Here is an 18,011-nt window from a genome sequence, read left to right as displayed (position 1 = left end):
CTTTAATTGCCCACGCCCAGGTAAGGGATCATGTGGTTAAGTGGGAGATGATAATTATGTAAATAATTGGCCTGACCACAGCAAGCTGCTGCTCTCTGCCACCCATCTGGAGAGAGAGGGGAGAGGAAGACACAGAGAGAGAGAGAGAGAGAGGGAGACATAGAGAGTGGAAGAGAGAAAGAGAGAGAGGGAGAAAGAGAGCGAGAGAGGGAGAGAGCGAGGACCGAAATGGTGAGAAAGAGGGGGAAGGGTTAAGGTGGGAGGAGTGGGAAAGAAAGGAGCGACAGAGCGATGAAGGAATGAGGACAGTTTGAGAAGAAGGTGGAGGAAAGTTCAGGGCGATGGATAAGAATTAGAAAAAAGGAAATGCAAAGAGCAAAAAACGGATAAATGAAAGAAATGTACAATTGTCTGCAGGTTCGCTTGTATTTTACTATGATGTTTGATTTATTTTCTTTTTTACATTTCTTTTCCCATGAGAAAAGTTTATCTTCAGTTCTAGTAAAAAAGCCAAACACAGTACTTGAAAATGAAGAAAACTCTTTGTGCTCACGACAAACTTAAAGGTCAAGTCTAATTAGTTTCACTTTTTATGTAAATTCCACGAAAACTCCCCATTCAACGGTAAATTGATCCGACAAACAGGCACAGTACTGCGTGAGCAGCCAGACACTGATGTGTTTGTGCCTTAGAGCGTCATTGCTGTTTAAAATGTATCCAAACTTCATTTAAACTTTAAACAAACACAGGTTCACAGGTGTGAGAGAGGACTCAACATGAACACAGGCTCCACAGAGACAGGATTAGAGTCACAGTGCACTCATGGTGATTCAGCTTAAATATCCAGAAATGTCAGAAAATGATCAAATTCACATGTAGGCCAGAGGAATCCAAAACGTATTATATTTACCTCCACCAGGGAGGTTATGTTTTCATGTGTGTTTGCAGGATCAAAAACTACAGGATGGATAACAAAAGAGGAACAGATGTGGCGCAGGTTAGGAAAGAACACACAACATTCTGGTGCAGATCTGGATCAGTGGGTAGATCCAGGAATTTTTCATCAGCTACTTTAACATTGTGAGGGAAACAATGTTTTGCAACATTTTTGTTGACTTATCGGGAGGTCATCTGATCTAAATAGGTTTTTTACAAGGGAACTGTTGGGCCTTGCTGGAGGTCCGTGCTCTGCTGAGTGCCATTCTACTTTAATTAGGCCTGACAGAAATTTAGATAAGATAAAATCAAATTCATTACACAACGAAAATGATTTACATTTTACCGTTTGAAATGTTATTAGCTGATCACTGCTGATAAACATCATATGATTTAATCCCAGATCAGCTGTTTCCGAGAATTGAAAAAAAAAATCCTTCAAGTGAAATTTTCACAGATGTCCTTTCATTTAAAATCATCAGGACATACATTTTATTAGAATTGTGAGGACTTTAAATGAACAACATTGATTCTCTCACCCCTAAACCTAAGGTTAAGCTAAGGTTAAGTTCACCAATGACCTTAGATCTTAACCATAAGTATAAACTCCACAAAGTTGCCCCATTAAAGACATCAGATTCTTTCATATGATTCTAGAGGTATAATGCCACAGAAACACACACACAAACAGGAGAAACATACACATCTGCCACTGTATTCGCTGCACAGATGGTAAAGGCAGCAGCCCCTTCACACAGACAAAGGGAAGGTAATTCTCTCTGCAGGACATGAACAGAGCTGGAAAAGAGCAGCACACATCGACACTCCCCTCCCTGTTTCCTCGTCTCAGCCCCAGGCCAACAAACATCACAGGAGTAAACTGACAACGTGAGCACTTGTGTTTGTGTGTGCATAAAATGTGTGTGCGTGTGTGTGCTGCTGAAATAGGCTTGAGGAGCAGAGACAGGAAAAATAAGAGAAGAGGGGAGAGAGGGAGAAAATGAGAGAGATAAAATGAAAAAGAGAGGGAGAGTGCAGAGAGGAAGGAGGTAATAAACAGGATTAGGGCTTATCTTTACAGCACTGTGTGTGTGTGTGTGTGTGTGTGTGTGTGTGTGTGTGTGTGTGTGTGTGTGTGTGTGTGTGTGTTGTGCCTGAGGACAGAGTGACTGACTCCAGCATTACCTTTGCCAATGTGTCTCCATCCCTAGGTATCTCTTCTCTCTGGACTCCCTCTGCTTTGTGAGCTGGTACACAATGTACTTTATGTGTGTGTGCATGTGTGTGTGCATGTGTGTGTGATTGTGTGTGTCTATGCATACATGCACCTATATCGTTGCTCTGGCAAAAGTGTGTGTTTTGAGGGTGTGAACTTATCTGTGTGTGAATAAATGGGTGAGTGAGAGTAAATACAAGTGTGTGTGTGTGTGTGTGTGTGTGTGTGTGTGTGTGTGTGTGTGTGTGTGTGTGTGTGTGTGTGTGTGTGTGTGTGCGTGTGTGTGAGTGTGTGTGTGTGTGTGTGTGTGTGTGTGTGTGTGTGTGTGTGTGCGTGTGTGTGTGTGTGTGTGTGCGTGTGTGTGTGTGTGTGTGTGTGTGTGTGTGTGTGTGTGTGTGTGTGTGCATATGTTTAGCATTACAGCAGTGCATCTTTTCCACTGCATGTGTACACCTGTGTATATTTAAGCACACTGTGTTGCACAATGCCTCTGAACCCACAACCTCACATCATTGTTTTCAGACTTCGTTCACACTTCATACCTTCTCAGGGTTAGAGGATTAAGAGTGAAGGTTAGAAGAAAGGTTAAGGTTAGGATTAAGGTTAATGTTAGGATTAGGACATTGTTTAAGGTCAAGCATTTAGTTGTGGTGGTTAAGGTGAGGGTGCAGGGGGCGAGGAAAAGTATTGTGCCAGTGGATTTAGTCACAATTATATTTGTTGTGCAGCCACTTAATACTGACAATGTTTGTAATCTCCTACCTGACCAGAGCTAAGAGGCTGCTACAGCGTCTCACTTTCACTGCATGGGGGGGAGGAATACATTTAAATAATCAGGGGTTTGGGTTCATGGCTGATATTATGCCTCGCTGCTTTTATAAATGAGCATCTGTGTGTGTGTTTATGTGTGAACGAGTGCATCTGTTTTCAAAGACATCTGTGGATGTCTTGGTGGATTGTTCCTGTAGCAGTGTCCCCAACCCTGTGCTCTTCTTTCCCAGAGTCAGAGCTGGAGACAGCGACACAGTACATGCGCTTGTGTGTTTGTGCATACAAATGTGTGTATGCTTGCATGTGATGGATAGAGGGCTTTATGAGAGAGGAATAGGCTAATGACCAGGTCTCCAGAGGCTGTAAGATTCCTGGAGCTATTACTGCCGGAGTTCATAATGGCCTCTGTGCTCTGCCTCTTTTACACGCTACTTAATGGGGGATCCGACCATCCACTGCCAAGTATAACCCACCCGGAGAATACACACCGCTGTGCGCTTTGACCCTGACGATGCAAACACGCACAAAAACACACAGAGCAACACATGATATATTCTAAAGGAGGTTTCAGTTTCTCCTCCATGCACCTGCAGTCATACACACACCATCTCATGTGTACAATTTACAGTTTGTATTTCCCTCATGCGTGCACACACACATACAAACACACACACACACACACACACACACACACACACACACACACACACACACACACTATACAACCTGTATAGGTCACAAAGGATGGAGGTGAGACACCCACCTCAGAGAAAACTGAGAGTCTGCCTGCAGCGCACAGCCAAACCATAAATCATGTCAGGCTACACTAGTCTCTATAGACGCACACACACACACACACACACACACACACACATATGCACACACACATACTCACACACACACACACACATATGCACACACACACACACTCACACACACACATTGCTCTTCCCTCTTTTTTCTTGTGTAGGTTTGAGTACAAGAGAGAGGGATTTGGGGATTATAGGGGAGCCTCACTTTTTTCTTTTCTTTTTGTTGCTTCCTTCAGTTCTTCTTGTTTCCGTAGAGAGAGAAAAGTGGGGAAGTAGGGGGCTGCTAATCTGTGTGTGTGTGTGTGTGTGTGTGTTTGCATGAATGTCTAAATGTGTGTCTATTAGAGTGTATATATAACAGTTTGTGTTTATGCATGCTTGTGTGTGTGCCTCTTTCATCGCTGAATGGATCTCGGAGAAAGACTTGAAGGAGACAGTATATTCATTGAGGAAAACATCAAGGCTGTTTGGCGTAACCGTGTGTCTGGCATCTTAGAAATGCATGAGGAAGAGAGGAAGAGAGGAAGAGGAGGCTGGAGAAATGAAAAGTGAGCGGGAAGAGGAGGATAGACAAGGTAGAAATTTGCACTCGGAAGCGCAAATCAATGTAAAACAGCTGTTAAATAGCTGCAAAGTGGAGCAGCTGCTCGGGAGCCGAAGAGAGAGGGATGGGGAGATGAAGGGATGAATGATCAAGAAACGGAGAGACAGACAGCGAGAGAGAGATAGAGTGAGAGAGAGAGGGGCCCAGGGGAGATGTTGAAATATTAGACTAAATGAAGCAGGCTGAGGGAACTTATAGCACATGATGACAGATGAATATTAATAAACCTGTTTGTAACTTTATATTTCACTGAGTATCGCACAGGAATTTCTTCAGAAAAGACACTAAAGATCTTATCAGACATATATGGGGAGATTAAAAGGTATAAAAACTAAGTACTTCTGAAAAAACAACATAAAAATACAATTATAACCTGTTTTCTTCAGTTATTGTGTTACTTGAATAAGTTGAATTTTTTCAAGCTGCACAATCACATGTTTTATATTAAGAATGGATTACACTTTGTGAACTCTACTTCTTGCTCTGCTGACCACTGTGTTGTCTTTGAGGTCAATGTTCAGTTCCACTGGCCACAGATCAGTTCTTATCAACCTCATTTAATCAAATAAGACTCCATAGTCCAGGCCCATACTGTAAATAGATCAATGGTAAAACCAGTGTTCTGCCAGTTAAAGGTAAAAATAGACGTGAATTAAAACGATACCATAGTGAAGCGATATCTCTCCTTTCATCTCAGAACAGCATCTCGTGGCATCAACAATCTTGATATTACTAGTTTGCATTCATCTTGTGATTTACTGCCCTCTTGTGTCCACAGATAGCTATTTTCTCTGGAGGCTAGGTAGACTGCCAGCTATTATTTCTGTCGTTAATCCATAGTTGCACATCCAGATTGTGTATAACCCTGAGATCGTTGACAGGTTACTAGCTACATCAATGCTTCATCAATGCTTCATCAGTGGGTCCAGAGCAAACCAAACACTAGTTATATTCAGGGCCTTCCATATTTTGTGAGGAGGTTACAGGGAGTTAGGTTGATGTCCACTAGAGGCCACTAAATCTCACACACTGCACCTTTAAGTCTGTGTTGAGTATTTTTACTATTACTTTAGCTAAAAAACTCAAATAATAAAGATTTATTTTAAAAATCAAACATATTTTCACAGATGAGTAAATATCACTACGAGTGTTGTTAGTTTTGGTGTTTGCCATGAAGTATATAGTATAGAAGTATAGACGTAGATTATCAGGTTTCCTGTACTTGTTATAATTAGTGAGTTGAGTTAAACTGCAGTGTGTGTGCAGCAGCAGCAGCAGCAGGAGGAGGAACCAGCTTGGACAGACCTGAATGTCTCCTGTGGACAGTAAACATGTCCAGGCTTTGAGGTATCAGGACTCTGGGGCCACATCTTCTTCTTCTCTCCATCATCCCTCCATCATCTCTCCAGGGACGTCAGTGGAGCAGGTGCTCGCCCTCCTCCCCCTCCTCCTCCTTCTATGATACCCCGCCTCTCTCTCTCTCTCTCTCTCTCTCTCTCTCTCCCTGAGGGCAGTTAACGTGTCGTCCTCCTCTTCGCCACATCTCTGTGTGTGTGTGTTGTAGTGCTGCTGCTGTCGGGAGGATCACACATTTCGCTGCACACACACACACACACACACACACACACACACACACACACACACGCACACGCACACACCGGCTGTAGTTTATCCACACGAGGATAAGCAATAATCGTGGATTGTTTTCTTTGATGCGGAGGTAAGCTTCTCTGTTTATTGATGTTTTAATATGAAATATCTCAGGGCTTTGCTTTTGAATAATAGTTTGTGCCTTTTAAAGTTCACACAGGGTTGAATGATGACTGGATTATTATGGTCTGTTCTGCTGAGTGCTGATTTTCTTTAATGATCCTAAAGAGGCTGCATTTAGAAAAAACTAAAACAGGCTACGTCTTATTTACATATGAAATAGATCTACGTTGTAGACATCAACAGTGACAGACCTGACGTGTGATGGCTGCTTTAGTTTTCACTTCCATCCTCACTTTTTCCATATTGTGTCATTTTTGTCAAGCTCACCCTGACAGCTGGAAGTAACAGGGAGAATGAAATGAGTGTTTTTAATGGCAGCTCTGACTCGATCAGACGGACAGTGTGTGATTGAATGAGTCTGAAGAGGGGCTGAGGGCGAGAAAGACCGCTTCCTGTTACTTCTTTCAAAATAAAGTACCATTAATGCGTGTCTCGGTGACTTACAATAAGTGTGGCATTGAAAAGAAAGCGCAGACAGATGCACATTGTATAACTCATATTCACTTGGAAATTATACATCCTTAGTGTGGAAAAACATCGCATGCTTTTATTTTCACGTCAGACCAGGCCACTTCCGGTTGGTCCGAGTTGAGGGCGTGTGTCTTGACGCAGCAGCAGGAGGTGTGACGTCACAGCTCCATTGTTGTGTTGTTATCTTGTCAAACTTGTCGCTGATCAAACAGAGTCACTGTTTAAACTGCTGGAGGAGGAGGAGGAGGAGGAGGAGCGGACCCACAGGAAGGAGCTGGTGTCACCCAGTGGGTGAGCCCCAACACCCCCCCCCCCCTGTTAGTCACTCAGCAGCACCCATGGGATTTAGAGGAGTCGCTCTTTAATCCGGGACCTTTAACAGCGCCTGTATTGTTTGGCGGAGGTAGATGCCGCCGGGCGCATTAGCAGCAGTCAAGCGGATCACGTCGCTTTTGTGTGTGTACACAGCCCGCAGGTGGAGTTCAACAGACACACACACACACACACACACACACACACACACACACACACACACACACACACACACACACACACACACACACACACACACTGGATACATGCGCCATGTGCTGCCCCTGACCTGCCGTAGACCAGCTGCTCAGCAGGGGTCACTGAGTAAACCTCCAATCTCTTTAATTACCTCCCTCTCATACAGATAGGCCCAGACTCCACACACACACACACACACACGTTTGTACTTCTATCTTTCTGTATTATGTCAATGACACTCATTAACATAATACCTCCTTCATACACTGCAACGAATGTGACACTGCACCTCTGAATGTAAATAGTCTTGGTTTCGTGTTGTATTTGACTTTTTTATATTAAGCTCTTTCTACCTTTCTTTTATTTTAATGTAACTATTGCACTGCTAAGCCGACTGGTTTCTGCTTGTGCAACAACCATCATTTTACTGTTGATCCTGTGTTAACTTGCATATGACAAATAAGACTTGAAACCTCCCCTTGCCTTCACCAGTCAAACTAAATACCTAACCTAAACCTAATTCTAACACTAAAACCAAGTCTTAACCCTCAAATAGCCCATTGAAGAAGTGAGGCTAATCGTTTCCTTAAGTAATAATCCCATTCATTTTCAGAACAGGATTTTGAATATCAGCCATAATATTGTAACCATCCAATCTAGACTTACCACCAGCTACACGATTGTGAAACCACATTAGATGCTCCTGTGGAAGCTGTAAATCTGTGTGATATCAACTGCATTAGAAGCAAAACGTGTCAAGGTGAAACATTACAGTATACCCACAATCCTCAGGTGTAACTGCGACTTCTCTGATTGGTGGAGCTCATTATTACCATGGAAATGTTCACCAAAACTGCGAAAAATCATCAATCACGGAGTAACCGCGATTTTCCTCTCTAACATCCTGTATTTTTTTTAGAGAGGAAAATAAAGTCCAAATGAGTGAATATCCCAACAATAAGGTTGTTGGAAGAGCATCATTTGCATTGGTTTATGGGATGCGTAGTTCTTTCGCTCTTAAACTAATTGTATATGCAGTCGTATACCTTTGCTTATTTTTGTTTCTCATATTTTATTTTCTTGTAGCGGGTTGGTCTGGTTCCACACTAAACTGTTTTTTTCACAAGGATTTTCTGAAACGTGAAAATGTATGTGAAATTTACTTCCGGTAACCAGAGCCGTTCTCAAAGTGCGCAGTTACTTACACTCTATGTCATTGGAGCTGAAACATTTGTACAATCAATTAATCCACTGAAAGGAAATTAATAATCTGTCAAACTTTCAAATTTCATTATGGAGTATTGTGTTTTGGACGGAGCAGATAAGAAACGGCAGGTTTTTCAAAGTAGTATATTGTTATTGTAACTATAATCACAGATTTGAGTCATATTCGACTCATTTTAGTGGGATTTGGTTCAGATGCTGTGCATGTTGAGAAATGGCTGTGGCTCAGGGGTTAGAGAGGGTCATCCAGGAACCAGAAGGTTGGTGGTTTGATCCCTGTCTCCTCCTGTTGCATTATGAAGTGTCCTTTAATCCCTGGCCACTGTGTGTGATAGTAAAAGGGCTGTGAATATAAAGTGTTGTATGAAGGTGGTTGACTTGTACCATAAAGTTTTTTGATTGGCCAATAAGCCTGGAGAAGCTCAATATAAATCCGGTCAAGCAAAAATAAATGTCCAACCTTTAAATATGAGGATTTGTACTTTATCCGTTCTTATATCATTATATAATATATGTGGATCAGGACTTAACAAGACCCAGGAAGGATGTTTAATAGTCCAACCATTTAATTGATATAAGAAATACTTCATTCTTGACCTCGGAGCCCACAGTAAAGAAAAAGAAACTCTCACTACAGATGAGCTTTTCTCTAGTCAGTATGTGTTCTTCAGCTTTGTGTCGTGTTACATCTTTATTAACAGACCAGTTTACCAAGTAATCATGGAGCTGTAGATATTCACATGAAGGAATTCAAGTGAACATCATCAGAGGGAGACTATAACTATTAAACTATAACTGACAGAAGACAGAAAGTTCCATGAAAGATAAATATGACATAATTCGCTAAATAATTGAGTTAACAGCCCTAAACGTAATACCTGCATGATCGTCTATTCTGATTCTTTTGTGATATCTCAGTTGTTGTATCCTTGGTTATTTTCCAGGATTATTTTGGATTAGAATTGAAATGATTTATTGACGAGTCAATTAACAGAAAAATTATTTAGCAACTATAATAAAATTGTTGTCTTGAAGTAATGAGCCAAAACTAAACCGGCAACCGTCTCTGTTCTTAGTCTTTTCATAGTCCTCTATAATAATGATAATCATATATATATTCATATATGTGGGACTGTTAGTCAGTGAAAACGAGACATTTATAGATGTTGACTGGGACTCTCAGAAACTGGAATGGATTTTTTAACCAGTTTTCCCAGTACACAGAAACGATTAGGCAGGATTATAAACGGGAGATTAATAGATAATTCAAATATGAATTACTTGCAGCCCTGCATATTCCAATGAATTAACCTAATCAGTATCATTTCCACATGTTTAAAAAACACAGGAAGAAGAGTCAGATGAGCAGGGCGAGGGTTAAAAATTACTCACTTGGGTGGAAATTACTTTGTTACAGACGTAACAGACTCATGTTTCAGTCACAAGAACAAACTGCTCACATGCAACTCGCAGCCAAATGGCACAAATTCAAATTGACACACAGGACAGAGGTGAATCATGACAGTAATAAATCAACAGCAGAGGTTGTTTTCCTTATTGCTCTGGTCTTATCTAAGCACTGATAATTTATGAGGAAGTAATCCATAAAATGTGTAAACGTAGTTTTTTCATAGAGAAAAGTTTTGACTCTGATTTGTTGACCCAAACTCAGCATTATTGTTGACTGCAGCGATAGCTCACATCTCAAATATCCCCTGCACTTTGTACCCTTCCAACACCTGCGTGACAGTCTGTGTCTTCATACACTGAGTGTGTGTGTGCACGTGTGTGTTCTCTGCCCCCATGTTTGTTCAGATAGTTGTGGTCTAGCCACTGTGGTGTCGGCACCTGGTGAACAGAGCCAGCCTCGGGCAGGAGGAGGAACTGTGTGTGTATATTTTTACCCCCCCAATGCTGCACGCACTTACACCCACACACACACACACACACACACACACACACACACACACACACACAGGCATGCACGCACGCACGCACACACACACACACACACACTTGGGTAGACTTGCATTCACTTCCTGGAGAGTTCCCCTCACCTAACCATTACCCTACCCTTACCACTGTTAGGTACTATAGACAGAAAGTCTATATAGCAGTTATACAAGTCTGGAAAGAGGTTCATATATGAAAATGTGGATACTATTAGCATGGTGACACATATGCACTTTAATAGCACTAAAAACACCATTTCATCTTTTTATTATTGTCATATTTATATAACTTGTATACATTTGTTTATGGTGTTACTATGTTTTAATCCTACGATGTCACAATGAACATATGTAATATCCAAATGTATTTTCCACTTGTTTCAATCTTGCTTAAGTGAAAGGATCCCTGACACAAACCCATTCGGATCACATATAACCCATTAATTAGCTTTTTTAATTCTACATCCTAACCCCCCCTGCTCTGTCCACTTACCCTAACCATGAACCACAGGGGTCTTTAGGTGACAGAGGGTCAAATATAAATCTGTGCCTACACCTGTACTTAACACCTGGGGGTGTTTGGATGTATCATCCCCAATCCCTATACAACCGTCCCTAAAATCTGTCTTTTGAGCAATTGGACAAGTTGTCTCCAGTTAACTGATTTTGAGTCTGAATGGCAGCCTATGACAGAGCACACACAGCAAATAAAAACCTGTGGGCGGCAGGACATAGAGACAGCCGGGCGCCCGAAAACTTTACTGAGACACCGTATGTTATCTTTTTACATCATCTCTGTATCAGAGAGAGACGAGACTGAGCCACATGCTGCCGAGGAGATCGATGACACAGAGGGGGAAAACAGAAATGTAGCCAATGGGATGGGAGAGGCTGTCGAGTGAGTGGTAGGAGACCAAAAAAGAGGTAGGGGGGAGGAGATAACAAGGCAAAGGAACGATAACAGACAGAGGGAAGTGTAAGGGATCCTGAAACACATAGATGCTTATTGACAAGTTGACTGATTAGTGAAACAGAGAAGGTTCAATGAAAGAAGTGGCCTTCAGTCAGGAGGAAGAGGAAGACGGCAAAGGAAAGGAAGGGAATCTGTTTTGATGTAGTTATCCCATCTTTGCTGACGGGCCACATTTCGACTCCGAGCTTTAGCTGTGATAGTTTATGGACCTTTCACTGACACCTCGACTCTGTTATGATTGCTCAGTAAACACGGCTCTGCTCTGGCGGATGTGCTGTTTAATATAAAACTGAGTAATGGCTGCTACACTTCTCATACTTTTGGAATTGTTTCTTTCCTCGTTGTGCGCTCAACCAGTTCTCTGCTCCATCGTGTCTTTGGATGTGCTTCCTGTTTGTTTGGTTTTTTTGCTGGAGGTGTTGGTTATTATAGCATGTGGTTTTTCTGCTCCATTTATCCTGAGACCATAAATGCATGCTGGCTGCTTGGTCCCCAGGAGTCACATACATATGTTTTGTTACGCACAATGCACGAGTCCCAAGTCAGCTGATTGCCTATCGTTGCTTTTATTTACCCAGACTGTTAAGATCTGTGTGTTCCTGCTGATGTCATTGTTCTGTCTTATGTAATTTTTCTGATGTGTTAGTTTGTGTGCCGATTCCTGTGTGTGTGTGTGCGCGCTGGATTGAGTGTGTTCGTTGTTTATGGATTGTAAGGAAGTGTGAAGTGTTTCTGTGCGAGCTGCAGAGTGACTGGAGCTAGTAAAGCCATTTAGCAGCCCCTGGAGTAACCCTGGAGACTGCTGTGTTGACGCCACTCTGACTGCTATTACAGACAAGTTTAAGAGGCTGTAAAACATTTGGCTACTTTTCCTCTCTGTGTGTGTGTGTGGTGGTGGTGGTGGTGGTAGTGGGGGGGGGGGGGTATGTTTTTGTTTGAAATAGTGAGAGAGAGACAGAGAGAGAGAGAAAGAGAAAGTGTTTGTGTGTAATATTTGTGGGGGACCTGAAACAGTTCACACCATAGGCTGTATATAAAGATGGAAGACACATCTCCACTTCCCCACTGTCCAAATAATGAAGCCAAAATATCCCTGATACGAACGCTGTCACGATTTAGGGGTTTGGAGGTAGAGTCTGCACCGTAACAATCGGTGGATGGAGCCACGGTACATCAAATAACAAACTAAAACCAAAAACTTACTGGTAGCATAATAATAGCACTTGAACAAACATCTGTGTGATTAAAAATAACCAAAACCATATTTGAGAGAAAATTACACTGAAATGTGCACTTCAATTTTTTTAGTCTATTAACACGGAGAAGGTGGGCTTTACGGCCCATAATTCAGCCAACAGGATGCAATCAACACTTTGTCTTTTTGTACAGTTTATGGTTTACAGTTGACACAGTTACAATATGGGCAAGTCCCTATCAAGTTCAGATTCAAAGTTCAAAGCCTTTATTGTCATGTATACAGTCCTGTACAATTAATGTCTTTCTTCCACTATGAATACAGTGCTTTAACAGAAATCATTAAATGATGAGGTTTAGATATGTTTTTAAGTTTGGTAAAAGTTAGATGGGTTAAGATGAGGGTTAGGCAGTTAGAATCTATGATTAAAGTTAGAGTAAGTCTCCAGGAAATGAATGTCAGTCAGTGTAATGTCCTCTGAAGTCATGGAGACAAGACTGTGTGTTTGTCAAAGGTATTTGAAAAAGTCAGCCAGCTATTGTAACAGCACTGGTAGCTCAGATTAGTATCAGCTGCAGGAGCCAAAGTTATGGTGTCTTAAAAGTTAAATGGAGCATGTTTTTGTGCTATGTCTTTGTGTGTGTGTTTGTACACACAAACACACACATTATGATTATCTTTTAATGAGCTGATAGAACTGAGCAGGTTCCCCCCTGCTGTCCTCACAGTGTGTGTGTGTGTGTGTGTGTGTGTGTGTGTGTGTGTGTGTGTGCACATGCACAGGTGAGAGAGTGAAAGTGAAAGAGACACATAAAAAAGGTCTTGAAGACATAGGTCTCAACATGTCGTATGCCACTGCACTCCGGTCATAGCGTGTGTGTGTGTGTGTGTGTGTGTGTGGATAAATGGCATCACACCCAGATGTAATTTCCATTTTGGCAAAGCTGGGGGTTGTTTTACTGTTTGTGGTGTTGTTATGCTTATTTTTAGCCATAATAACAGTGGGGCTGTAAATACAAGAGCAGTTGATTGATGGACTGTGAGTCTAATAGTTGGTCCAACGTGAATGTTTGGTTTGCAGCGTACATATCAATATATCATTTGTAAATATGATAGCATGATGGTGTCTGCATTTAACACATAACTGAGTCCAGACACACTGAGGCAGACAATACGCTAAGCTGAGTATGAAGGTACGTTCAGATGGGATGCAGATATTTCTGATGGCGTGTGAACAAATATTATCTGTGTTTGACAGCTCAGACTGGTTTCAGAACTTACAAGACACTGAAGTGCTTTCTGTTATTTATTTATCTCTGGGGGTCTTTCATTTGTTCTCTGTACGTCCATGAAATAGTTCAATTGTAGCTGAAGTTGAAATATTTTGCTCCCTATTTCTATTGTTTCTTTTTCTTTCTCTTGTCTTTCTATGCAGTTGAACAGCCTCTAAAATCGTCTTTGTGTTCAGTCTGAACCATAGACTGTATTTAAAAGATGGACAACACACAATGAAGCTATCATATCCCAGATTTGGGTGCGACTTTGGAGCCATCAGCACAGTAGTGATCATGGTGTGGAGTTGGAGTAACAATTTCCTTTCGATATCGACCAATCACAAGTTAGACTCAGCTATCACCCATGATGTTTTATCCCTTTTTTACACCATGAAATAACCAATCAATACAACTTATCACAGACACTAGTGTGCTGAGAACAACCTAAAATGAAACAAAACCTCTTTGTGAAGATGTTATTTAATGTGTACTTTGACTTTATTTTGGCCCATGTCCCATCGATTAACATGAAGGGGGTGGGGTTTGAGTCCAAACACTTGTTGCTGTAGTTTGACATACATGTGCTAGCATTTTGGTAGTAATATTAGTTATAGCTTGTTGGGTCGTGATAGTGTATTGAAAATGTTTTGCTATGTATTTTTGGGAAGATTGCCCACCTTTATGCTGTCGAGACCCTCACAAGCTGAAAAGTCCCAAAATGGCAACTGCACATAAACACTTTTATTCTCTGTAATGGGGCCAAAGTCGTCTCTCTGTTTTTCCTCAATCCAACAGTTTACTGGTCTCTACTGAACATTACAGCCTCATGGAGCCGCTGCTGTGGCCTTTCAGTCGTGTTTACTTATTCAGTCATCACTTAAAAAAAAGATTCCTAAAGGGAGTTAAATGTCTTAATTTGTGTAAAGCGTGAAAGGGTGAGAGGTCACAATCAGACCCCCCCCCCCCCACACACACACACACGCACAAACACACACACACACACGGAGAAACTCACCCCTATCCCCACAGCAGACAGAGCTGAGTAGAAGAGAGACAGCGTGATGGATGGAGGGCTAACACTAGCCTCTGCCACACACACACACACACACACACACACACACACACAGCTCAAACCACACACCCACCCTCCTTGTCATCCCCCTAACCCAGCCCCTCCTCCTTCTACTCACCCCCCACCACTTCTCAACCACCGCCACCCTCCCAGGAGTGAGTGAGCCAAAAGGAGGAGAGATGAAGAATGAAGAGAGGAGAGAACACGAGACAGAGAGAAAGAGAGAGCACAGTTTGAGAGAGAGAGGAGGGATGGCTCTGTGAAGAAAATGTGAGGATAAAAAGAGTGACAAAAGAAGAGAGGAGGTATAGGATGGAGAGGGTGGTGGATGGAGAGGGAGGGGAAGGAGGAGGGTGGTGGATGGAGAGGAGGAGGAGGAGGAGGCAGCAGCGGAGGAGGGGTGGATAGAAAGGAGGTCACGTGACCACGTAGCAGCTGCAGGGCTGAGAGGGAGAGAGAGAAAGAGTCTCACAGAGGAGCAGAAAGACGACGAGCAGGAGGAGAACAGTGAGTGGGAGGGTGAGTGTGTCTGTTTTCATGTCTGAATTATGTGCACATGCATATGTTAGTATGTGTGTGTTTGTCTTTCTGTGTGTGTGTGTGTGTGAATGACATGGATAAATATCAGAGGAATAGCCTGTAAGAAAAGATTGTGGAAAGAAGGAAGAAAGAAAGCAAGAGACAGAGAGGAGATTATGTGTGTTGGCTTTTGTTAAATAAGCTCCAGTATGCTGAGATAAACGAGAGAGAAGGAGTGTGAAAGAGAGAGAGAGAGAGAGACAGGAAGGAAGGAAAGAGTGAGTGAGTAGAGAGGAGGGAGGGAGAGAGAAAGAGTCGATAGAAACTGTCTTATCATCGCTCCCTTGACTGCTGGGCTCAGCAGAGACAGAGATACAGACACGCTCACACAGCCTGTCAGGACCTGAGCTTTTACTCTCTTCATCTCTCTCTCCCTCTCTGTCTGTCAACTTCAATTTCAATTTGCCTGACATGTAAATACATTAGTGGAGCTAAAAGAATAAAAGGGAAACAGAGAGTAAAGAAGGAAGGAAATTAAATAGAAACTAGTTAAACAGGAAAAAAAACAGGGAGAACGTCTTGTGCAGCCTTTACTCTTCTCATGTCAGAAGCTATTTACATGTCACACGTGCTATAAGCTACATGTCATCCAGTGCAGTTACATGCAGGTTGAGTGATCATGTTGTTTTGCAGTAGTTTTTTTAAAACTTGTATTAAGCTCTAATGGTTGGTTATAGGATTTTGAGACATGCATGGTGATGTGTGTGTGTGTGTGTGTGTGTGACAGTGGTTGCAGGTATGAGAAGATTTCATGTCAGCCTCCACCTCATGCTCACTTCACTTTAAGGTTTGGCTTTTGTTCCTCACTCTCCCCTTCGCACACCTTCCTCTCTCGCTCCGTGGCTCCACAGCTCCCTCTGCGTGTTCGTGCTCACGTGTGTGAAAGTCTTGCAGGTTGATGGTAGACGTCTACTCGTCACGTCTGAACGCACATGAGATTCATCACACCCTCCGTTAACAAACTCTCAAGATCACAAGATCTGACCCTCCTTTATTGCTCCTCTCCTTAGGAATCATCAGTGTGATGAGCTGAACATTCACTAATGGTGTTCAATGCATGTATGAATTTTTCATGAGTGTGTCCACTGCTTTGGCTGTTTGTTTGTTCCTGGTGGGCTGTGTGTGTGTGTGTGTGAGAAAGGTGGGTATGTGTGTATACTTGAAAGGTGGTTGTGTGTATGTGTGTGTGCGCGTCGTGGTGGTAATGAGGTCATGGCTATAGCAGGCAGGGGGGCTGCTGGCTATTTCCAGCTGTAATTAACATTAGTGGGTCAGTAAGAGGGTAGAGGGTGAAGACAAAGGTTACTCCAACCACGTCTGCTTCAAACTGTGTCCACTGTGCAGGAGATCAATAAGTGTTACTTAGGTGTGTGTGTACACGTGTGTATTTGTGACCGTGTGTAAAAATGCAGTGATACCAAACATTGTTTGCATGTAGACGCTCCCGAGGTCTTAAGATGTGTTGACTGGCTCCCTTGAGGAAATGGACATGTGTGCGCTCATGTGTGTGATTTGCTATTAGGGTCACTGCTCTATTTGACACAGCTCTACCCGCTCCACTTTGTCTCTAGTGGAGCTGACCCAAGCGTATATACTCACTGTCCAGACACAAAGGCAGGAACGCACATGCACACGCACACATGCACACACAAACTGTGTGCTTTTATGCACAACAGGATTCAAACCACTATCATCATTTTAAAATATGATCACCTTGTCATTACTTGTTAAAGGCCTCACACACCTTTTACCAACATGTTTTTACTTATTGATATCAAACTAATAAAGCTGCTCACGTCTTGTCTTCCCTCTCTCCTCAGGTATGAACCATGAGTCCAATAAATCATCATCATTAGGAATGATCTCCACGGCAACTCGCACCACGGCTACTGTCAGTCCCCTCAGCCCACTAACCAATGGGAACGCAGTTGCCCAATCTACGAACTCTGGATTCGCTGCTGCTCTGCGTAAACTGGCCAAACAGGCAGAGGATCCCAGAGGTGAGAAGTGATCTGACGTCCGTTAAAAAAAAAAGAAAAAAAGAAAATGCAGAGCCCCAGCGGCTTCACACCCTGGAGAGCTAACATAGTATGAAATGTACACACACAGAGAGACACACACACACGCACACACACACACACACACACTGTTCAACTACTGTTCTTTGTTATTCACACCTAAAAACAACCCCCTCTACCACTGATGCCAGGTTTATTATTAATAGTATCCTTTACTTTATCATTTTATAACTGATGTCACCTCCAAACTAAAAACTGAACTGTGAAAAAAAATTAAAGGAATAAGTAGACATTTGAGGAAATACATTCCATTTTACGCTGAGGAAAAGAGAAGAAGCTTTTGCACCCACATCTTGTCATTATCCCACTTTAGTTTTCATGCACTTAAAAACACCTGGAAACAAACATGGTGTCACTTATTGATCACTGAGTATTACAGATGCTGGGAGATGAATCTTGCTTCAGAATCTTTACACAGAGCCAGACTCACTCGCCCCTCCCCCAGAAAATTAGATAGTTTACTACAACACAGCAATAGGAAGTGTGCGAGGAGATCGTTTAAAAGACCAAGGTTGTGTTTTGTCAAATAATGTGAAATGTTTAAGTGCCTGGGAGCTCTGTGTGTGTGTGT

General features: G+C 42.3%; 1 protein-coding gene across 12 annotated transcripts in view; it reads left to right on the top strand.

Annotated features, from left to right (window-relative positions):
- LOC109624298 (genetic suppressor element 1-like) overlaps positions 1 to 18,011 on the top strand; it is a 38,722-nt gene that overhangs the window by 8,018 nt on the left and 12,693 nt on the right. For 2 of the 12 annotated variants that reach the window (XM_069528454.1, XM_069528453.1), the window contains exons 1-2: positions 6,911 to 7,039; positions 17,183 to 17,362. In XM_069528454.1, coding sequence (XP_069384555.1) covers positions 6,991 to 7,039; positions 17,183 to 17,362 — 229 coding nt within the window. In that variant the 5' untranslated portion in view covers positions 6,911 to 6,990. Of the gene's footprint in view, positions 1 to 5,831; positions 6,060 to 6,910; positions 7,059 to 15,148; positions 15,303 to 16,088; positions 16,150 to 17,182; positions 17,363 to 18,011 lie in introns of those variants that run through there. The other 10 variants (XM_069528462.1, XM_069528459.1, XM_069528456.1 and 7 more) reach the window with 8 other exon arrangements.

Source organism: Paralichthys olivaceus, chromosome 7 (assembly GCF_024713975.1).
Source record: "Paralichthys olivaceus isolate ysfri-2021 chromosome 7, ASM2471397v2, whole genome shotgun sequence".
Classification (NCBI taxonomy): domain Eukaryota; kingdom Metazoa; phylum Chordata; class Actinopteri; order Pleuronectiformes; family Paralichthyidae; genus Paralichthys; species Paralichthys olivaceus.
Note: the sequence above shows the minus strand (reverse complement) of the source record. Positions and strands in the feature narration are given on the sequence as shown.